The sequence below is a fragment of the Branchiostoma belcheri genome, unplaced genomic scaffold (assembly GCF_001625305.1).
Source record: "Branchiostoma belcheri isolate BF01 breed outbred unplaced genomic scaffold, Haploidv18h27 scaffold1, whole genome shotgun sequence".
NCBI lineage: Eukaryota > Metazoa > Chordata > Leptocardii > Amphioxiformes > Branchiostomatidae > Branchiostoma > Branchiostoma belcheri.
The window spans coordinates 4,931,597-4,956,319 of record NW_017802379.1 but is presented as its reverse complement, the minus strand read 5'-3'; the positions used below and the strand labels follow the sequence as shown (position 1 = coordinate 4,956,319).

Genomic DNA, 24,723 nt, shown 5'->3' with positions numbered 1-24,723 from the left:
TTAGTGCGCTCCATATACTAAGTTTTTGGCGGGAAAACTTTAATCCAATTAATTAAACAGGTGAAGGTCCCAATTTGTTTTTTTTTGGCGGGAAAATGGACTGAACAAGGAATTAGTGTGGAATTTATACAAAGATAGACAATTTTTTTGTGGGAGAATATAAGTGTAAAAAAAGGTCTAAAGTGACAATTTTTGGGGCAATTTGTGATTCATACAATACGAAAAGGATAATGTGGAATTAATGTGGCTGGCTAAGATACAAAGTTTTTCGACGGGAGAGTTTAAGTGTAAACCTCCAAAGCAATAATTTAGGGGCAATTTGGCATTCAACTAGCCTGGGCACCATCCTGGTTTGTTTACGTCCGCTCCCACAGTCACTACCGACCAACTGGTAGCGACCAGTAGTGACTGTGGGAGCGGACGTAAACTAACCAGGATGGTACCCAGGCAAGCAATCAACCATACAATATGAAGAATTTAATTGTTCAGTGTTGCTTGTCATGAAATTGAGGTCGCCGGCTACAATAAACTTAAAATGGCTCCTCACGAAAAAAGAGAAATGTGAGTGCAAATGTGTGCATGAGTGTTGTCTCACGTTTATAAAGAAACATACTCACACCTCCCCATCTTCCTTTACAAAAGGTTGAGATCTGCTGACAAAAGTCTGGTCCTTCCTCCTGCTACAGTCCGGTCTTCGGATCATCCACAATGTCATCTTGAAGACACAGATACAAAAGTCAGTGTATTGAAAACGCGCCCGGCACCCACTCTCATTGCCTGACATCAATTAAGTACTGCTTATGTAAGGCGCCCGTGCCTATGCCAGATGGGATACGAGGGACGGTCAAGCGTCCCTGGTTTCTGGGAGGAGATCCAGCCGCCCAGAGCGTCAATTTGTGGACGGCCTAAACTTCTGTTGGGATGGATCAGGACTGGCTCGGATGGCCAGGGACGCCGCCCAGGGCATCCGGGACGCTTTCATATTTACAGAGGTTGTTATCAATAACGGGAGGGGTCCTACTTCCGACCTATGTTCCATGCAAACGCACATACCGTTAAGTTGCAAGGAAAACATTTAGAAACGATACCAATGTCGTAGAATGCCAAAATCAAAGGAAAAAAGACAAAAATGTAAAGAAATGAATTCGAAGAGTAGATTATTTGCCATAACATATTCTGTGCCATTTGTTCAGCCTTCATGACCACGTAGACTTCATAGTGAAAGCAAAAGTTTTGCAAAACTTTTTTTTTATTCGCACGTGCGCTTCAGTTTTGGGGTTCCCAGAGGATGTCATCCATATAATCAAATCAACATGGCCTTAACAACAAAAACCCATCCATATCTGGGCGTCACATTGACAAGCGGTCTGAAGCGGGGTGTACATGTTACTTAGTAATATCACAACTAAGGCCAAACAGACATTGGGAGTGATCAAACGTAATCTGTGGGCATGCCCAACTAGAGTAAAATCACTAAATGCATACACATCACTTGTAAGACTGAACCTAGAATATGCCACGACAGTATGGGATCCATATACAAAGAAAGACTTAAGATAAACTGGAAAGGGTACAGAATCAAGCTGCAAGATTCTGTATGAACAACTATGAAAGAGGTGCTAGTGTCACGGAAATGAGAAGTAACCTACAGTGGGTGTCACTGGAAGACAGAAGAAAAATGTCCAGACTATGCACGATGTACAAAATGACTAATAAACTGGTGGACGTCCCAATTACTAAGTACCTAATACCAGCCCGGAAGAGAACAAGAAATAGCCATGCCTTCAAGTCCCAGCGTTACCAACCAAAGATTGATGAGGTGTTCAAGTATTCATTCTTTCCTAGAACTATCGCAGAGTGGAACTCGCTGTCACCAAGTACAGTAGGGGCATTGTCATTAGATAGCTTTAAACAATGTTTAGAGTTAGATGTTCAAGCATTAGGTGTAACAAGTTGATCGGTGTAATGTAACCAGCTGCCGCCTCGCCGCGTGCCTGCGAAGCTGGTGTGTTACGACAAAAGGCGGTTATACCGGCTATACAGATACAGAAATGATTCAATAAGGACCAAGATTGCATAGTTCATCTTCAAAACCAAATCAGTGCAACCACATTACAATGCATTATGTACCAATAACAGTTACAATTTACCAAGGTAATTTGGCAATGAAAATTATGGAGTATAAAATCCAGTAAAACTATTTTCACTTGTGCATAGGTTTAATTTTGGGTGCTCAGAAGTGAATAATGTATTGCACCAAGTTAATTCTAGCCCCGGGAAGTTGTTGTGTCCCAAACTGTGCCCGTCCCATTCCGTGCCTGAGCGGGCACAGAACAGGACACAGCCTGACTGTCCAGAACCGTGCCCGGAAGCGCTGTCAATCATAGTGATTGGCGGGGACCTAAACATAATTATTCACGCCCACGATTTCTTATATGGCTAGATTACGTGAGATTTTGCGAGTCTGTGTACAACATGTGCTTTCAAAACGCAGTTTTCTCACAACTTAGTCTTATGTTTGGTCGACATGGACTTAGATAATAATATACAGAGACTAGTTAATACAAGAAAGAAACTCGTTTGGAACACATGTTATGAGAACTATGTTCAGTCCCGTAAAGCCGCAAGCTTAAATTATACGTGTCCAGAACTGTGTGCGGTCAGGCACGGTTCTGGATAGTCCCCCGCGTGTCCCAGAATGTAGATTTTCCCCAAGCACGGTTTGGGACACGCGCCGAGTGTCCCAAACCATGCCCAAGCACGGTTTGAGACAAGGCACCCGCGTGTCCCAAACTGTGCTCAGTCCCCAGGCACGGTTCGGGACACGCATTCAGTGTCCCAGACCGTGCCCGGGCAAGGTTTGGGACAAGGCCATCGCGTGTCCAGAACTGTGCTCGACCTGAAGCACGGTTCTGAACGAACACTTCGTTTTATCTACAAGTTAATTTGCTCTACTCTGTCGTGGATACACGTCAGGACTATCCAGATCCGTGCGTGGGGTTGGTGGATAAGCAAGTGTTGTTTCCGATTCCAGGACTGAGCTTGGGTCAGTCTGCTTTCTTGGGTATACGTCGAGCTGTGTTGTATCAAGAACTGTGTTCTCACTGTGTTGCAGAATGATACAAGACACTCTTTTTGGACACTACATGTAAGTCGTAGACCAGCGTGAAATGTAAAAATGTATACTTTACAGAGCAGGAATTACACCGATTCTTTCTTATTCTTGCCCCGACGAAAAACAAAGATGGCGGCCTAAAACAGTAAACAACACCACGGGAAGGCTCCTCCCTCAAAACACTAAGCTCCGCCCCCAAAGCACGGAATGGGACAAGGCCCTTGTGTGTCCAGAACTGTGCCCGATCAGGCACGGTTCGGGACAGTCCCCGCGTGTCCCGAACTGTGCTCAGTCCCAAGGCACAGTTTGGGACACGCGCCGTGTGTCCCAAACCATGCCCAGGCATGGTTTGGGACAAGGCACGGTTCGGGACACAACAGAAGTCTTTTACGCGACGTTTTTGGCGGGAACGTTGAGTGGGTTTAATCATGCACACGTGCGGTACATTCCAAAAGGTGGAAAATTCCAACAAAACAAAACGTGTGTGTAACCGTTTTTAGCTGCGAAATTTTCTCCTACCTCTTTTCAATGCCGCTCAACACGGAAGTAATATATTCCCCAAAACCATGATAGTCAAGAAAACAACCTCCCTATCAAAAAATACTCAAGTAAAAAAAAAATGATGGCCTTAAAAACAAGTCAATTGTGTACGCGTTCCACCAAACGCAAATTTCTACGGAATATAACAGTTACAATAACGTGGTCTGTTGCTACAGGTTTGTTGGAAGTACAATTCAAGGAGATAGATCTACTTAGTCTAGTAGTTTGTTGCCTTACCTCGCACCCGGCGAACGAGTCTTCTCAGCACCATGTCTTCTAAGCTGGTGTGTTACGCCGAAAGGCGGTTATACCGGCTATACAGATACAGATACCATGTGCACCACGCCGCCATGGCAGTCTAGTCGCCACAATTTTCTTGTCCAAACTTTGCCCTGCCAGGAGATACGAATATTTCTCCCTCAAACTTCCAAAGAACGGCATAAATCCGACCTGGAAACGTTCAGACGATATACTGTACACTTTAGACGGATAATTTGTGGACAAAATCCGAAAATTTACCCCAAAAGTTTGAGAGAATTCACGCACAACACGCCACGCGACAACGTGCTCCACACAGCTGTGCTGCATCTGGTCGAACGGACCGTACCATGTGTGATAATTACATAGGGGTGTGATTGAGATTAATCATTATTGCTTTTGATACTAATTAACCATCACCATTCCACCACCAGTCAAAAGTAATTATTCTCACCGCACAATTTTGGACTTGTTTTCTGTACGAAACCCAATGATCAGGATACCTTCTGCCACAGCAAGTGTTTCTATCCCAAAACATGGATCCTCATCCCCATTTGTTAAGTGGAAGGACCCATGTGTGGACCTCTCCTTGGTGCTGAACTCACCATCAGTTCCATGTATTGCAGTGTAGCCTCAATACTATACTAGACATTTTGTTTCACACAACAAAACACCCATGGAAAAGCGAGGAATGGATGTGTTTAGTACATATATACAGTATTCAGTACATAGAAGCCTGTATATCAACAAGATTATTATTTCATCAACCATTTTTATTACCTCCATGAAAAATGGAGGTATTGTTTTGGGCGTGTCTGTCTGTGTGTCTGTGTGTGTGTCTGTGTGTGTGTCTGTGTGTGTTTCCGCAACTTTGTAGTCAGCATAACTTCAGAACGCCTGTATGGATTCTGATGATATTTGGTATGATGGTAAGTCTTGGAAAGACAAAGGTCAAGGTCAAGTATGGGCCTCCTGGTGGATGACCTTGGTACTGCAGCAGAACTTCCGGTCTTTGTATCTTTTGTCCTGAACAAGCTATGGTCTTGACTTTTTGGTGACAGATAGCTTATCCTGTCAGAAATAAGTGGCGTAAGTTTGGTCCCCCTAGCAGCTTGTTCTGGAACTGCAGGTTAGTTTCTGGTAAAAACTTTCAAAGCCAATAAGTTTAGATTGGAACAACGTATTTTCATAATTTTTGGTGTGTAGGTACCTGAGAGACAGTTGTACATAATTAAATGCAAATTATGCAAATGAGGACTTAATTTGCATAATTATTGAGGAAAATTTATAATTGCAGTGTTTCATATAATGGTACTGCTATACATGTAATCTATTTAATCTGTGGCAAGCGGAACATCAACAGAATCAATTATGCAAATGGTGACCTAATTTGCATAATTAATGTGAAAATTCTGTGAATCCTTATTGGTGAATGATGGGAATTTTATACCTCATATCATGTGTAACTTACTTAAAGGTATGCATCGCTATGCATATATTATGTTAATGTAGAGGTATTTGCATAATTAATGAGGACAAAGTAAGCCCATATTTCATGGAGGTATGAGATCTCGGAACTCTTGTTCATATATATTTTCTGAGGATTAAGACAATTAAGAAAAAGTTACAATATACTTAGCTAGGCACTCTATTTACACAAACAAATAGAAGTAACACTAACAAAAACAAGCAGACAAGTCTCTATTTAGGCCACACCAAGTAATTTTTATGGAAGCATGGAGATTATTTCAACAGCAAACATTGTTGTCCAAAGAAAGACACCAGCAAAAGATGCCTTAAAACTTCCGGTCAGCAAATCTCACTTGCAAACTTGATTACATAACTGTTATACAAATCGAATTTGAGTACTATTGGAAACAACACACAACCAGTCTTATATATCTGGTATAAATTAGGATTTTATTGCAATACAAAGACAGTCAATTTAGAACATATAAATATACATCCAGAGTTGCACTCCGAATTCTCTATCACTATAACATCTATAATTGTTTGGTATAGGCAGGATATTCCAGCCCAGCTGCTCTGTTTACATATTGCTTGCACAGATGAAGTGAAGTCGCCTCTACCAGGTTTTGGAAGCGGATGGAAAGATATCAAATAATTGGACAAAAAGACAGATAACATACCAGGGGTGTTGGTCTGCTGAAGAGTACAGTTTGCCACACTCCTATAATGGACCAACTCCCCTGGCATTATTTCTGTCTTTTTGGCCAATTTCTACTCTTTCCAGCCAGTTCTGAAGCCTGGTAGCGGCTAGTAAAGGTGTTGCAGTGAATTTTATGGTTCCCAGTTTCATCTTGGATGTTTATACATACGCATTGCAATTAACTTACACATAAATACGTAGAAAATTGTTTTTATACAACTCTTTGTACTTTAATGAAAGTACATGTAACATTGCCACTCTCACTTTGTGTGCGACATAAAGCTAAGTCCTGAAAGACCTGCTTGTAATTGTAGTACTTAATCTCCATTGCCCATTCCGTGTTGGTAGAAGTCGTTATGAAGCAATTTTAAACTGTATAACACCTGAATTATAATCCGGCTTCTTAAACCACGACACGAACGAACATGGTTTGTTTGCCAACGTAAAAATCAAGTTCTTCCTCTTTTCTATAAAGTCGTTTCAAAAACCTAACTCACGGATATTTCCTCTATTTTCTATCTAGTATAAACCAACCTGCGTTTGTTCCCGCCAAAAGTTCAACAAAACCACGGCCAGATGAGAGAGTTCTTTCAAGAACGTTTTTCCATATTTGGGGGCTGTATGCAAATGAAGGCGGAAACTCGTTCCACTGGTTGGGCACACGGCATGTCCCCTTCCCTTGCAGCGAGGAAGGGTTGTTTCAGTGTCATTCGGAGCTTTCTCGGTTTCTGTCCCCCTTCCAGGGTTGAAACACGGCCACAAAGTAGTCTTTGGGGATCGGAAAACTCCACTAAAACACACAGAGGGAAGACACCACGTACAGGTAATATGCCTTTGTTTAGAAGACTTCCTTACGTGCATGCGAAGTTTTACCTGTCTCTTATTTCCCCTTTGCAATGGCCGCAAGGTGAAATGCGTACATGCACTCGGTGCCGTAGAGCGGTCAAGTGTTAAGAACCACGCATGTAGATCACACAGTTCTTGGCTCGAGTCCCGTTCTAGCTGTCCATTCTGAACTTCAAAATGCAACCTCTTGTGGGTACTAGTACCTTCCTTCTGAATGGTCCCACCAACTTCCCGAAAGTGGTATGCCCCACGGGCAGGTGCCTATGTACTTGAATATGGCGTGTTATGCCGTCTGGCGAGGTACTGGCTATGCGCTTCAGTTTCAAAACACAAAACAACAGATCCCAGGGGGAATTCATGGGAGTGAAGTTGATTGTTGTGAAGTTTTAAAGATCTTCCAAACCCATGGTTCACGTGGGTGACAAGCCATATCATATACTAAAACGAGGAAATGCGTTTTTGACGCAGTACGTGGGTGTATAATAGTTGCAGGATCAGTGACGACATTGACTACTACGTATACCGCAGGTGCATGTAAAGAAATGCTTCCATGCGAGACAGCAGAAGTGTTATTTACCTTCCTCATTCTTTGGTTCATATCCCCTAGGGCCGTTTCATTGTTTAAAAAAAAGTGGAACTTGACTGTGCATAAAAAATCATGCGCATTCAACCATGTCGCTCAGTCTATCGCGAAAGAAAATACCTCAGTGTTTCTAATGATAGTCTACAATGGATTATCTTGCAATGTATTAAATGTTAAATGCACAGTTTTACCTCCACAGAGATATTGCTTTCGTTGTGGTTAAGTGTGCATGTTTCTCTGTGTGTCTGTGAGTATTTGAATGCAGCAGCGTGGCAGGAAGGCTGTAACCGTAGATTGACAGGAAGGTCCACTCGCACATGCAGTTACGTCACTGTGTGTTGTGTGACCCACACTGCAGGGCCTCTTAGCCTGCGAAGTTTTTCCTAGCTATAGGCCCGTTGTGGTACGTCGACCAGACCATCTCTTTGATTGTAACGTTACCAATAAATTCACAAAAAATCTATAGACACTTCCCGGTGGTTTAAAATCTCCGATTTCTTGTATCTTTTTTTCTTCAAACCAGGATGTCTGCTCCCCAGACTACAACCCTATGGACGGCAACTTCAACAGACGCACTGGATGAAACGACAGTCTTCACAGAAATGACGTCGACTCAGAGCGAATTCCCCACAGATGACAACGTCACAACACTACCGACGACTGTCGTATCACAGAGTCAGACGACGGCCAACTATACCGAAATGTCCTCTGTGACCGAGTCTACCTTTATGTCCACCCCAATGCCAACCACCATTTCCTCGTTAACGACAACACCGAGTGCCACATCGGCAAGCAAACCCTGCCGATGCACAAGTGCTCCAACAACTTGTCAAGCCGCTAACGTCAACATGATTATATTAGGAACCGCAGTAGGTTCTATTATCGCCACTTGTGTCATGTGTGCCGTGATCTTTTTGGTGTGGTACAAATTCTATCACATCAAAAAAACATGCGTGCGGCGGGGACGACAATGACAGTCACAGTCACACCGAAGAAACAAATCTGGGAACGAGAGCGTCTGCGGAGGACATCGCCTCCCCTCAGCGGGCGCGGGATTCCGAAGCTCGTCCCCCGGCGCCGCTGCCCAGGTCGGAGCTGCAGGACGTGCGGTACTTAACCATGAGTGACATGAGATCCGCGTCGGCTCCTGCATCTCCAAGGGACATCGAGCTTCGGGAAACAGTTGGCACCGTTCGCTAATTTAAAAGCCCTTCGATTTTGAAAGGTTTTGTCTTTTAGCGAAAAATAACAGGGCTAACACTAACAGAATTATTTTTTGCAGCCAGGACCTTTTCGCGTTGCGGTATATGGTACAAAATCGACGCGCTGCGGACAAAGTCAGTATTGCAGTCATAATTGTATTCTTCCAATCTCAGTATTGAGCCAACTTTTGGGCGTGACAAGGAAAGTTGCTGCTATTCAGAGTGCACGACAAAAAAAACAGCAGTAAACAGGACCATTTGCACATATTCAGAGAATATGAAAATCTAGAGTGAATGCGGTTTCCAAACCTTGGAGAGTAAAGTTCCGGGTCCTCTGTTATATTAACAGTTACTTACTATTAGAGTGTACACCAAATCATATTTAATCAGGATTTTGTTGTAAAACGTGTTGTTAATGTTACCCTGTCAGGTCTCAAAATCTGTTCCATCCAATATGTGATTCATATAATACTCAGTCTTCCTTTTTTTGGCCTGAAAAGTTGCAAGTCATATATGCATTGATATTTCCTATGTCTTAACTTTTTTTTCTTTAATTGTTTAAAAAAAACTGCACATCACACTGGAAAGCATTGCAACTTATATTCATCTGGTCAAAACACCAAGGCATCCTTACATACCTCAAAACACATTTGTCTAGACTGATTCTAAAAAAATCCTTTGTGCCATCACAAAGTCGGACAATAGCTATGATAACCCTAGCTCATCTTAAACTTACAAGTATTACTTTAAAGGAATAGGCCAGCTACGTGCAATGACTCCCACAGTGAGCTGGAGTAAAACCTTCTCTTTTCAAAGTATGATGCTTTGACTTGAAGGTGACGAACATTGTAGTATTCAAAGTTGACTTTTACATCAAAGAACCACTAGTATTCCAAAATTTTGACCTATCCCTAAGATTAGAGTATTGCTAATGTTCCTTCCATTGCTGGAACAATGTATCATAATCGGAATGTATTATTCAACAATGGTATTCAATACACCAGAAAAGGACCATAGCTCACACAATTATAGATACAAACCTATCTTAGTACAAAGTAGCACCGTTGAGTTCAGCTAAGTTCTGTGAAAACCTTCACAGTAGGCCTTGATCAAGAGTTGTCAAATACTATATATTATAAATTATATAGTCAAGTCAAAAAGAATATGGAGAAATTGTTGTAATAATTGACTTCTTTCAATTACAATTCATATCACTAAATATGAAAAAGGAGTTTTCATTTTTATTTACCTACTCTTAGTCCTTATTTCCTCCCATAATGTTTGTGTTGTCTACTGCAAATATAAATATTCAACATAAATATACAATTTCCTTCCACACTGCAGTGAAAAATAAAAGTGTTTTTTCCCTTGAAGATGCAACAAATCTTCAAAAACATAATTTCACTTCTTGACATAAGAACACTCAACTAAAAGAATGCAACATAGTTCCTGGGAAGACAGAACAAATACAAACTTCTGAACTATAAAGAAGAAAGAGAAGAATGAAAATATTTGCCGTGACCATACGATAACGACAAGATTAACCATATCCCTGCTTTCTAACCCCATAAACGATACACATTTGGTGCCAAAATGGCTACCTTAGCATGCTAAAGGTTAAGTGAGACCCATCAGAATGAGACAGCAAGAAAAGTGTTCAAGAAAAAACTATAGAATAATCAAACCCGAGGAATGTAGCTTAAGTTGGAGTCATTGTAAATCAACCTCCTTTTGAACAACATTTGAATGACAATCCACACAACACTCCCACCCTGTTATGGCTTGGACCCTTTGGTTTCAAATAACCATAGAATGACGAAAGCAACAAAAATATCTCTGACTAGAAACAAGTATCAGAACAGACACACTGAACTACAAACAACACATACATACTATACACCTACAGAAAACCCTTCTACAGCAATACAGTTTGTCCAATCAACCTTAGATTCTGGCAGCACATAATATTGCTGATTGAAAAAAGTATATCCAAAAGCAGTCTTTGGAATCAAACTTCTCAATCTTTAATGTTCTGTTATGATTTCCTAGATATCTTTATACATAATCATGTCAAAGTGAGCCAATGGAAATCCTGTATTTTGTTTAATAGGTGAGGTTTCTAACTGTCACCCTGTGAGGCTCATGAAGAGTGGGAGGTGAAGTTAAAGTTGTTACACATTTTCAAATTTGGCGTAGATTGCTGTGACGTATGCCATGATTGCCTGCCAGTCTGGTCGTTCTGTCTGGACCAACTCATCTGCACTCTGGAAGGAGACAAAATAGACAACACTCTTTTAACACAACACAGTAAGTCACAGTACAAACTGGGCTTTCATTATGTTTCAAGTCATGGTCTTTCTGTTTGGGGTTTGGTGTAAAACTGATAACAGGCATGCATAATATAGCAAGAACTTGAAGACAGGAAATGAGATAATTTTTTCTGGAACCTTTGACCTAACTTCCATCAGGGTCCCTGGCATGCCTAGCATGAGGATATTACTACATAAACACAAGCCAAACACACAAACAGACACACCAAGAAGCAAAAGACTTTGTAAACACTCACCAGCAAAGTTGGAATTCCCACACTCTCTCCTGCTTGGAAGGCAGTTGTGAAATTTTCCTCTGCACAGAAAAAAACAACAACTTGAAGATAGTATCATAATTAAGATGCTGTACACTGTCTAGCAATTGGACGTGTCCAACAATAAAATAGCATTTCTTATTGCAATCACTAATTGCTGGTAGGTTTAATTTGGCCTGTATTTTACATTTCCAAGAAGTTAGCTGCAAACATGAAGCTTGAAAAAAAGGAAAAGTTATGACTTTTGGTGGCAAATAGAAGACAAACTGGACATACCTTGTTCTGGGCAGTTAGCTCGGAGAACGGCACCTTGTCTGGCAGGTAGGAATGAAGAAGTGCACAGAAGGAGAGACCATCATTCCAACTGGTACTGAAGTTTGTGATGTCTATGCCCTGGATGGAGAGGAGGAAAACAAATGAAGACCATACTTTCAATTCCTGGTGTTCAATCATGGCTTGCCTCACAATAATTCAATACCAGCTGGGTTTCAAGTAGAACAGTTTGTGTTACCGTGTATCCCTGGGTCTTCCTCTGGCACCACTTTTAACAGAGCGTTCCTCTTGGACCCTCCCCTCTCTCTCTTCACTAGAGCTGCCAGGGGGTCTCTGGTAGTGATAGAGTCTCTTCTGTCACTGGTGTCAGAAAAAAAAACACGCAATACTCAGTCAAAGTGTTCCATTACTATTTACTAACCTGTTTTGAATTAATAACATGGAATTACAAAAAAAAAGCATTATCATTCCTGAAAGACTATGCACTCTGCAGATGAGCAAGAGTTGAGATGCAAAACATACATGTACACAATCTGCCCACATAGAACCATAATTCTATGCTGACCAGTCTACTGACCCGTTAGCAGGAGATGTAGGGACAGGGACTGTCCTCTGTGCTTCCTTCTTCTTCAGGATTCCCCTGGCCACCGGGCTCCGAGACTCCTGACCAGCCGAGGACTGCTGGCCTGCTGTCTGCTCCTTACTACCGGTACTAGGTGGAGATTCTGGTAGTTTTAAAGCTTCCAATTCTGTATAGTAGAGGGAAAGTAAGGGATCTGAATTGAAATATTTTTTCAATACACTTGACTATCTTTCACACATATACTCGTTTATGTACATTGTATAAAAAATGTATCTTTGATCAATCAAAGTGCTCTGAGATCTAGATTGTAAACAAGACAGGATTTCTATCAAGCATATTATTGATCAGTGCTAAAGGTCATTAGGTTTAGGAAGTAGGACTGTATGTTTGTGTTTTGACCGACACATAACAAGTTATTGTAAAAAATGAAATGTTCATGGTGGTTTTATTTTCACAGTTTTTGCAGAGATCGCAAATATATCTTCCTTCTAAGACTACTGTACTACAGAATTGCTTCAACCATGAATTTGAAACACGGTGAAAACCTCCTTTTTTCTCCTAATGCACAATAAAACAACCACAGAAGTTTCACAAGTTACAGCACAAAGCTGTGATCCTTACCAGGAATGGTGGGCACACTGCTCCTCCTGCCCCCCTCCCCACCAGGTGAGGTCACCTTGCCCTGTGGAGAGTCTGTCTGGTCCTCTAACAGCCGAGGTAAGGACGGGTTAGGCTGGCTGTGTCGCCACTGCGGATTGGCTGTCGAGGCCGGGTTCTTCTCCCTGTAACAGCATAGTGTAGAGATCTCATCTTCAAACAGTCAAGGCAGAGAAGTAGTCTAAAGTCATTTTTATAGAACCTTCCAAATCTTTGCAAACAATGACATGATGTGATGTACTTACTCCTCCTCCTCTGTAGTACTGGAATGCATGAGTAGTGAGGAACATATTGTTAAAATAACATCAGTTAGGACTTAGGAGTTGTGCAAGTATCAGCAGAGGTAGAAGCACATAAATGCATTGTACAAGTTGAGCCAATCACAAAGTAGTCTGCAGTACAGGAGCTAAAAAGTTGCACTTAACTGTTAACACCACTAATCATGGTTGCTTTGTGGAATTCAACAATATGTTGATGAAGTTTAGACATCCAGGTAAACTCTACTTCTGGATGAATTATGGAGATTGCTTCTGAATGTTTTGAACAAAGTTGTAAATAATGCTATGTTGTCCAAATATCTTTCCGGATTACCATTTGATAAACAAGATGTTTACAACAGATTCCTATGTCTGGTAGTTACCTGAGTGTGACACCGTGCAGGGTAACTGGTGAGGCTAGAGCGGGGGGTACAGTTGCCGTGGGCGATGGCGGACTCTGTGATGCCACGTTGAATGACTTGACCAGGCTTTTCACATTGATGGGGGAGGCACTGTCTGGTCTCTTCACCCCTGATCCCTGTCTGTAATACAAAAATCATAAAAATTGTCAATCTTTCTTCTCATATTTGCTACATTCTTCTAGAAATCTCAATGCCTTTTTTTGTTATAAATTCCTAAAACTTTTAGTTTTAAAACCTCTCTTAGAATATTCACTAGATTTACAGAACTTGTCACAATTGCTGTACATTCTGAAAAGAAAAAAACTAAAAGGATTATAATTACCTAAGAGCTGACAAGTCCTTCTCCACCGAAGCCAGGTAGTCCTGTACCCTGCCCTGTATCTGTGGATCCCTCTGCTTGGGTGTGGTCTCCACACTAGAACCAGGACTAGCTGTGGTGGTTAAAGATAAAACAAAGAATCGTTTTTAGGGGATGACAAAACAATGAATCATCTGGGATGACAAAACATTTCATAAAAAAATTTCAATACCAAGTTAATTTTGGATGAGGATGATTCTGGAATACATGTAGTCCAATTTTGGGGCAGAAAAGATTTTGGAATGGACCAGTTTAACACAGTGGTGATACAGTGGGAGCCAGTTAATTGAAAAACGCTTATAAGAAAAAGTCTGCTAATTGAAAAGAATTGTGAAAACCCAAACCGTTTCCCATTGGCACCATTGTTTATCGCGCCCCTTATTTGAAAAGCCAATGCCGGCTAATTGAAAAAAAAAATTGTCAAGATGCAACACATTTTCAACCAAAAATATGCCAAACAAATCACCAAAATCGGCGGAAAATTTCTTATATCAAGACATCAAGCCGCCAAAAGGGACGAAGTTGTCTGTTTTGAACCACAAAGGAGGCCGAAATTTACGTTGATCAAGCGGTCGGGCGCACATCGGCACGACGTAATGAGAAGCGCGAGCCGGTTCATAGCCGCCAAATGCGGCATGCTTTTGTGTTCTTTTAGCCTGTTTATTCCAAGAATGTTTAATTTCTCATACAACTCATTTCTTAATCATTAAAATTGTGTCTCTACTTTTGTACTGTGCCTTTATTTTTGAGTTTATTTCGACTGCGACACGGCGCTATCGCCGCATCAACACGCCAAATGTGCCACGAAAAAACACCGCATGGAATGATGGGATACTGCTACCCACGCCGCGTCCGCCATCTTTGTTTACTTCCCCGAACGCTAATGCGAGAGATCCCCGTCAACTATCGCAAATTTCCATGTAACCTACGGACATCGTAAGCTAAAAAGTCATTGACATTGAAATGAACAGTTTATTGTTGCATTAGCTACGATAATTTTCGTGTGCTAGCCGGAGTTTCTGAAAATTAAGCGACCGAAGTGATCCTTTGTGCTATCGACTGCTTTCATGACGATCGTGTGCATAAATTATGTCTGTACGCTACTTGATTGAAGTTTTCCGTTGATCAAACTTTATTTTTGCTACTTTTGTGGTGTAAAAGTATGTACAGGCTGATGATTGTGCATGTATTCGTTGCTCGTTTTGTACGTAGCAAACGTAGCATTGTTTATTCGTTCGAGTGCCTGCCGAGAGCACATGATGTCTAACGTATCGCAGCGTTCTTCCAGCCTTGGAAAAAAATACGTAAACGAAAAAATACGTAAACGAAAAAATTATAAGCAAATTTACCGATCTCAATAAAGTTCACTGTTTTTAATGTGTAAATATGACTCGTGTTTGTATTCTTTATGTCGTTATTTGTGTTCGATGTCCTGTCCACCCCCCACCCCCATAGTTTCGAAGTCCGAGAGTTAGAGCCTCAGAGTCTCTTAATCGGAAAGGCCGGGTATTTGAAAAAAATGTGCTGACAAATTGGCTTTTCAAATAAGCGGCTTCCACTGTATTAGAACAGTCCAAGGGGAGAGAGATGGAGTGAAATATGCTGCATTTACATGCAAATATTGCTTCACTAGTTCAAAGACAATTTTGCAGTATGTCTTCTTCATGCCCTTACTGTGTCTATTCCCTATTTTAACCTTATTCTTGCTGAGTATCCTTTTGTCACCATCTTTGCATTGTTTACAGGGTTAGACAGTAGAGAGAAGTTAAAATAAGACCCAGATGACCCACCCTGCAGATTGTGTAGTCTCTGCTTGAGTTCGTTGTAGTCCTTCTTCACCTGCACGAGTTCCTCCTGAGACTCGGTCCTCATGTCGTTAGCGATGACGACGGCGGTCTGCAGGTCGGCCTGGAACTGTCGCCACTCCTCCGCGTCGCTCTCACGCTGGCGCTGGGCAACCGTCAACTCCTGTTCCAGATCAGCCTGGAAAACCAAATTGAATACAATTGCGTTAATGGCAAAAAGGTTTTGGGTTTGAATCCCGGCAGGCTCCAGTGTTGTACCCTTTGGAAAGGCACTCATTTCCTCACTCAACTCGGGTTAAAATGAGTACCTAGCTTCATTTCAGATGGGATGTCCAGAGGTCCAATGTTTGAGGACAGCCACACAACAAGGATGCTAAAGGCCTCAGCACACTTATCAAAAGAGTATGGATTCCTCCTTGTGTGAGTTTTTCAAACCTTACAGGTTTCAGGGTTCTCAAGAACACAGGATGTATATTTAGTGTGATACAAGCCTGGAAAGTCTAAAGTTCTCTGGTTGACACAGATCACGAACAACCTACTTTCTGCTGCTTGAGGTTTTTGATGGCGCCCTGCAGCTCCGAGATGAGGATGGAATCTTGTCGTTTTTCGGAGACGTGACTCTTCGCTGCCCGCTCAAGCTCTTCAGCTGACTCACGCAGACCAGAAATTTCATCGTCCTGAGGAGCAAAATTAAAAATGATACATTGAATTCAAATTATGATTCTGTCATGAAAATTATCAATTGAGTGATACCAATGCTTGAACACATTGAGCTAGTGACTCAATGCATTTCTCAACACCTACTCTGTCTGGACACAAAACATACAAACTTAGCCACTCAAAAACAATACTTCCATACCCAAAATTGATAATACTTAAAAAGTATAACCATTACCTTCATTCTAACTTCTGCAGTCATGTGATCCAGCTGGAATTTTAGGTCTCTGATGTCGTCATTAGCGGATGTCCTGTCTGCTTCCAGCTGTCTCACCCTGTCTTCCAGTCGTGCCAGCTCTCTGCTCTTCTTCCCGAGCGATCGTTCCAGCTCCGCACACCGGGACTTCGCCCGCTCCGCTTCCACCTGTGCAGTTCCTATCACGCTGTCTGCCATGTCGTGAGATTCGGGAATGTCTGACGGCATTGTGGCGGCGTCCGTGCCTGTCGTAGCTTGCCCGCTTCTTTCCGAACTCGACGAGCTTGATCGCCGTACGCGTCTCATGGCCTCCCCGATGATAGGACTAGCAGGGGCGCTGAGATGTGATGTGGAGGTGGATTTCTCCAGTTTGGGCTGCTTCTGGGCGAGAAGAGTCTTCAGTTCTTCCACCTCCGCTCTGCTCTGCTCCAGTCGCTCGGTCTGCTGGCGTAGGGACTCCATGATGACGGCGTTCTCTTTCTGCAGTTGTTCGTTTTCGGAGGAAATCTCCTCAACAGTCATCTGTTGTTCAGTCAGCTCCTGCAGAAATACGTTCAAGTCAAGTGTCAGACTTTTTTTTTAAATTAACATAACTTGTCAGTGTGGGAAGTGAGTCACAATGACTGATAAAGGAACTACATGTAACTTTTTATGTGAGGAATTAGAAAGTAAGAAATCTGTATGTAGGCGTTAAGAGTATAAGAGAGTATAAAAAAGACGTAAAATCCATGTTCTGTGATAGGTCTTGTCTTAGTTGGGGTCACCATGCAGAATGGCTCTTGCTCTTCATTTCTTTGGTTTTGCACCAACTTGTAAGGGACACCTATGGAGGCTACCAAGGCTATCAGCTAACAAACAAACAAACAAACACCAGACCTGTATGGTTGCCTCCAGCTCTTCGCTGACGCTCTGTTGGTTCTCCTCCATGGCGATGATTCTCTCCTGCAGGTCGACCATGGACACCTCGCTGCCAGTGGTACAGTCCCGCATGCTGCCGCTGCCCAGCAGGTCTCCAGAGTCCTGACTCAGGTTGTCAGGCGTGTCGCTCCTCCCCGCACTCAGGTTAGCCTCCACATCAGCCTGGAGAAGGTCCTCCATGGAGCCTGGGGGAGGAGGGCATCAGCATCATTATCATTGTCATCATCTAGAGCATCAGTGTCTTTCTCTAACATTGACATGATGGGGTCATGATAGGTAGGAAAAACATGTACAGTACCGATCTCCAACAATATCTACACACATGCAAGTTGCAATCAAAAGTCGTGCAAAATGGGATTAAAGGCAGTGTATTTCTACATTAAAATGCATGCAAAAGCTGTGGACTGAAACATGTGTAGATGTTCGTGCTATTGTGTGTGGTTATGCGTTTATGGTATTACCTTTACTGTTTAACCTATACTAAACATCCAAATTTCTTTTCACCAGCATTTACTGGTTAATGTGACCTACATCTGGTCCACTGTACAGTACAAACCTGGTGAGGAACTGGAAGCGCTCAAAGGCCCCCCAGGTGCTGCAGGTGCACCCTCGACGACACTCATCATGGAGGCGGCCTCAGCACCTGTGGTGCCTTGTTGTAACAACAACAACTCCTTCTCTGCATCAGTCTTCTGGTCCAGTGACAGACCCAGGGCACTCAGTCTCTCTCTCAGGAGACGGTTCTGTAAGGAATAGGGAGATGTCCTTAAGACTCAAGATAAAGCCCAAATCCTTCCCATTTTTGACTTGAAAAAAAAAGGATGGAGAAAAGAAATAAGATTCTAGTACTAAAAAAAAGTACACAGACAATATCAAAAGGCATTCAATCAAATGAAGGGTAGATATCACATAATACAAAATAAATCAAGCAACTAAATAAATCCACTGGAGGCATTTTAGATAGTATCTGCTATCTTGCATCGGTGAGTGAGACATTCAATTATGACTGGTTTATCATCAACACAATAAAATGCATTCTCATACACTGAGCCATACACTTCCTGCAGCTTTAGCAATTTATAATGGTCACCATACCCATCAGAAACCGCTTACCTTCGATTCAAATTCCTAATCTTTGTACCATTGAAAGCCAAAATGTTGCCACAATTTCACTGAAATAATCGGCATCACTGGCTCAAAATGCATGAAACCTGAAACCAGTTCATGAATTATGGAGAGTGATATGGTTTAGCTCATCAGCGTAATCTCTTATGCAGATGTCTATCAGAATGTTCCGCCCAAATGCAATTAGCATCCATCACAGCTGATTTACATAAGGTCGCTCCATGGTGAATGTCGTATAATTTTCATTTTGCTTTCAAGATACCGAATAGGCAGTTTCATATAATTATATGAATTTGGAAACAAAACGTGTTTTATGAAGAATATGTAACTACAATATTATGACAATTATTTTTCCTTTCATATTATGATTTTTATCTTGAATCATGAACAATTTTGCTGTTTTCAAAGCTGGAAAATTGTTTTACACTCTAACAGGTTATAACCCTATATTAAACCAGCATGTCTATATGCGGCCAAATGATAAGGTTGAGATATTTTGTTTTTTCAAACAGGACTGCATGTTGCTTTTAATATACTGAACGGGAACCTTCATCTTGATCTTGATCTGGTAATTGGTAACAAAAAATATGCAACTACAAATTATGTTTTCCAGTTCTCTTTCTTTGTACTAAAATCAGGGACAATTTTGCTGAACTGCTTATAAAATGAGTCATAATTAAATCAGGATGAAGGAGACTAAATCAGATTAGGATATAATATATTTGGTATCATTTTAAAACCCACCTCTCCTCGGAGGCCTGTCAGTTCCTGGCTGATGGTCTGGTTCTGCTGTTGTAGCTGTTCGATCATCTTCACCAGTGTTTCGTGTACGCTGCTGCGTTCCTCGCCGCTGGTGGCCGGTCCCTGTTCGACCTGTCGCTCCAGCAGCAGCCGGACCTGACGCAGCTCCTCCTTCAGAACGTCCATATCGATCCGCGACGACGCCACCAGCCGCGACGTAACCTCGTTATCCCTCCCCGAGGAAACCCGCGTGGGAGCCACTGGCTGGACCCTCTTGTCGCTCGTACGCGATTTCGTCGCCTTGTCCTTGGAAAGTCTTCTTGCGCTGCTGGTGTCTGACTTGGTCTTTTCTTTGGGAGCTTTGTCCTTGGAAGGAGCTTCGGTTTTTGCCGCAGTTTCTTTTGCTGCAGCGCCTTTCTCCTTGCTGTTGGTCTCCTTTGTGGCGACTGTCTTGTCCTTGCTGCCGCCATTTTCTCGGGAGGGGCCATTTTTCTCGCGGGAGCCGCTGTCCTTCGCTGAAGTGGACGAGGCGTTTGACGAGCTGCTGGTTTTCCTGGGGGCAGCTGCGGTGGCAAGGCCTGCAGATGTACAGGAAAAATGCTGTTGTAAGTGGACTCTACTTCTTGTGAACAAACGAAGGATGGTATACTTGTTCTTCCTGTAATTCAGGTTTGACAATTTATTGAAAGGTGAGCCTTGACATTTATCACACTAGATGAGTCATCGGCATTATGTTTCCAGAGAATACCGGTACACCTTTGAATTTGAATATTTTACCTACATGTGTATTTTCCCCTTTATAACTTACATCTTCCAATCGGGGCATCGTCCTTTGTAGACTGAAGACCACCAAAAGCATCCATTGCTAGTCCTTTTCTCAATCAAAATTAGTATTATGTAGTAACAACGTTATTCTAATGTCTAAACATTAATCCAGGTTGTACCATAAGCACATCCAAGCTTCCGAATCACTGGTTCACGGATACTTATTTTTTTACAGAAAACTGCCACTGGAGTACATGTACATGTAGCACAAAGGTGGTAACACTCTGTCTGGTCCTTTTGAATGCCAACCGGTATTGACCATCAGTAGCAGCTTGTAGCCTTACGTCATTCTTGTACACAAAAAGACACAGTTTACATGAAAGGGCGCCGAAGGATGACTCTTCTGTAATTTTTTTGTCACAGGTAACAGCTTCCAAGTGTACATTTGGGTGGGGTCACAGTTTTCCAATTGGTACAATGGCATTCAAATGTTTTCTATATCATTAAGAAAACTTCCTTTTGAAGTACTGTAGTCAGTCCACCTTGAAGCTTTGACATTTTTTTGTCTACAAACTTTGTTCAGCAACTAAAGTTGCATGTGGCATCACCTTACCTTGTTCTTTGTGCTTGAGAAGCTAATTCAAAAGGCATTGATCAGCTACAGCAAGTCAAAGCAACTGCCTTTGACCGTGATAATAACCTCATTAGGGCTACTCCATTTCACTTAAGGAAAGAGGACAATTGGATATGCTGAGGAGGAATTCTTGAAAATTATGAAGTACAAAAATGAACTTGAGCTTGCATAAACTGTGTTGTTATATGAAAATAAAAATAAAAACGACAGAAAAAAAAGAAATTGTGTGGTTGGATTTAGGGATCTGAGGTTAACTTAAGATGACGTGGAATTCCTTTTGACGATCACAGTCAGACTAAACAAGCTTCACCAGACTTAGGATAATTACCCCCACTTAGACGGCTGCCAAGAAAAGAGCAGAGATCAAGTGGAACTTCAAGTACCTCTCACAATGATTCTGCTACATGCTTATTCTTCATCCACTCTAAGTCTCAAGCATTACCACCTTTCATTACATTGCAGTGGTAATTCTAGTACTAATTAATTTTCTAGACAAATAGAAGTAGAATCTACAGTGTGTACTTAAACTTCACTCACCTACTTCAGGAGTGTTGTTTTCTTCTAAACACCATTAGCACAGACATGTGCAGGTATAAAAATTATCATCAGCATATTTTTGCACAGTCACAAAGCAAATTAAATATATCTGTAAGTTAAATCATAGAGGTAAAAAAATCTTGCCCGAAGGCTTGAGTTATTCAAATGTCGGTACGAATTAGACACACCCACCTAAAACATGTAACCCATCAGCTTTATAAATACACATTGAAATCCATGTGACTTTTGACCCTAATTCTGTAACATATGGACTGGTTGGCTTGAAAGGTATACAATTATATTATATGTACTGCCATGTGATTTGTTACATCATTAGTACCATTGCCATGTGATTTGTTACACCATTAACTGTACTGCCATGTGCAAAAACCTTCCTGCCAGATAAGGGTTTTATATTTGGCCTACACAACAGGGTGGAAGGAAGGCTGGCACTGAGAGATAAACCTTACAAAGTACCTTGGAGGAAACAGGATAATGTCATGATAAGATCTAGAAATGGGCAATAATTCTTGACGCCACCAGTACTGGTTTCACAGTTGGAATACTAAATGCCCAACTACAATGCATCTGGGTCTCACATTTTGGCACCATTATTGAAAACATACAATTCAAAACTGCAAAATATGTGACTCCTGCCAACTTCATAGTCATTATATTTGTGGGAAGTGTGTGGCTCAATGTGATCTAACAGTATACAGGGTGTCAAGCTTGTCCTTGACTTGAGGTGATCTATCCACCAGCTTGCAGGTTACATACTGTATATCTGCCAATTTGAAAAACACTACTACATACATGTACTGCTGGTGTGTTTGAGAGATCTCTAGTATAGCATCTACCAGGTATGCACAGTTTAGGAATGCATTTTAGTTTTTACTGGTTGACGTTGAATTGGAGAGCTGTTTAGATGCATTTCATTTAGTGTAGTGGAAATGTTAGTGTTGATGCTAGTTCCAAACAATAAAGTTCTATCCATCTAATAACCTACGATACCTAAATACAGTATACAGGAAGAATGCGCATGTATATATTACTAGTACATGTATATACATTTGCAGATACAACCCAAGAACACGGTAGACATAAAGCTCACCCAGACTTGACTTTGGCCTGGCTGGAACCCTTCTGGAGGCTGTCGGATCGTCTGCCAGGTGCTCCTGACTGCGGCTGAGGTAGTGTCTGCTCCGGCTGATCACAGCTGCACTGCTGGTCACCTGGCCAGGTGTCGCAGGTGACCGTGCAGACGACATCAGGTCCGACCTTCCTCCTACGCCACGAAAGCTGCCCACGCGGCTCCCCGCCAGGCTCGGCGGAGGTCGGAACCCGGCGGACGTGCCAAAAGGCGGCCTGGTGGACCTCTTCATAGTGGTCTAGATGGGGTAACCTGGGATAATATAACAAAACAATGGACATTGATTAACAATGGAGACTGACAATAACAGAACTGGAGAAACCTTACTGACAAAAGCTTTTGTAATACAAAGGTTTCTTTTCTGCAGGTTACCAGCATTCCAATTTCCACCTTTTCACCTTTTACTGGGTTGTATAGCCAAGTGTAAGACACCATGTACTGCCAAGGAGGTTTAAAACCTCCTTGGTACTTAACTGCATGTTACAGTATTGTAGATAGTTGTACAATGTTCATGTTGTTGTATTATAAGTTTCCGCTTGATCCTTTTTGGCAAGCACAAGGAACAGTGTCGTCCATGGCTAAATGTTCTGTTCTAAAGACTGCAACCCTTTCCATTGGTATGCAAGTCTAGGATGTGAAATGACACAGGGAATTTGGCTCTTGACCTTCTGGGCCAGAAGCAGGTCAACTAAATATTGGACCACCCATGCTACACCTGGTCTGGCCAATGAGATAAGAGAAAAGGGACCAATGTCAAGATTAGATTAAACATGATCTTTGACTCTTTCAGGGCTGATAGGCCTAACCTAGACAGGTTTGAGAACAAGAATCTGCAAGATTGACTGACTTACCGGTAGTAAAGAGGGGACAAAGTACTGTAAATTGTGAAACTTTAGCAGTGGCTTTATTTCACAATGGTAGGGAAAGGGAGGTTTTCAGTGTTTTTAAATCTGTGATTGAAATAATTCTGTAGTACAGTATAGGAAGGGATATATAATATTAGCAATGTCATGAATCTTCTGTAAAGAGGACATTGTCAAAATAAAACCACTGAAAAAGTAAATGCTTTTACAGTAATGATTAATGATGAAAGGTCCTGGATCAAGTGAGACTGCCAGATACAGACCAGTGGGAGGTGAAGTTCAAAGCTATCAGGGGTTAAAAGGCCAAGGGCAGGGGCAACAACAGGAGACAGGACTGGAATTCTTCAGAACTACTCTAGCTATGTTAAAAAAGCTTAAGTAAAAAGAGAGCAAAGGCATCATGATAACAAAATCTATGATACGAAGTCTCAAGACCATACAAGTTATTTATATATATTCTATATTTGTCTATTTAGTTGAATAGGATGACTCTGACTGAGATCAAATGTATAACACTTCCATCAATCTAGCAGTTCATAATAAGAGGATTAAAGAGAGTCACGAGACATAACCTTGAAATGATTTCCTGTTGATGCTATATCTAGTATGATTAAATCAAGAGCATCACTACATATGAGCACCTTATATAAGTTATAATGTTTGTATATACTATTATCTTTAAAGGCTCCATACTGAATCATTATGAATATTATAGTGTGTAGCAAACTTTGATGTCAAAATCCCTGACATAGAGATGAGATATGAGTACATGTTTTATGAATAAGAAAGATGTACTCTTAGTCTTATATATGTACAAAAATTATGTAATTCACAAAATCCCATAATTTGTCAATGATAATTCCTAGGTTCACATATTTCACGATCTTTCATAAAGTCACAAAACGCACACCACACACACATGGTGGCTAAAGACTCTACTCAAAATGTGCAGCGTGATAATATAATTAAAATTCTGGCTGAATAAACATAAGTTGGGGAGGGGGGCATGGATATCATTTGTTCTTTCACGTGAAAACAAAGACCGTTTGGCATTCAATAAAGTAACAAAAGCTTCCTAAGTTGCGGTCTAAAGTGTGTAGCATTAGCGTGAGTGTGTGAGAGACTTACCGGCTTTCTGTCTGCAGTCAGATTGCCCCGCCAAATTTCAGTGAACCACAAAAGGCAAAAGGACAGGAAAGAGTAACCCGACACGAAGCACAAGTGTTTTTGTTTGAACGGGGCAGAAGTCAACTTCCGGGATGACAGGCGCTATGTCCGGTTTCATCCACTTTTTCGGAGGAACGCTAGTATATTTTCATATTCGTAAAACGTTTTGAAATATATAAATGAATATTTTTATGAGATCATCATATGTATAATATTTGAATGTACTCTATACTTTAGTCATATAAGCAAATCATATC

At 41.6% G+C, this 24,723-nt stretch overlaps 1 protein-coding gene across 1 annotated transcript; it reads right to left on the bottom strand.

The window, feature by feature from the left end:
• Positions 1-8,036: 8,036 nt before the first annotated feature.
• LOC109466193 (cytospin-A-like) lies at positions 8,037-24,482 on the bottom strand. Its single transcript, XM_019763893.1, is given in 18 exon segments — positions 8,037-10,978; positions 11,281-11,337; positions 11,575-11,691; positions 11,810-11,842; positions 11,844-11,934; positions 12,149-12,320; positions 12,776-12,936; positions 13,057-13,074; positions 13,452-13,610; positions 13,813-13,921; positions 15,639-15,831; positions 16,193-16,330; positions 16,549-17,106; positions 17,443-17,669; positions 18,041-18,227; positions 19,354-19,928; positions 22,398-22,688; positions 24,428-24,482. Coding segments are annotated over 17 exon segments (3,159 nt in total). The 5' UTR covers positions 22,669-22,688; positions 24,428-24,482; the 3' UTR covers positions 8,037-10,885.
• Between the last annotated feature and the right edge of the window lie 241 nt (positions 24,483-24,723).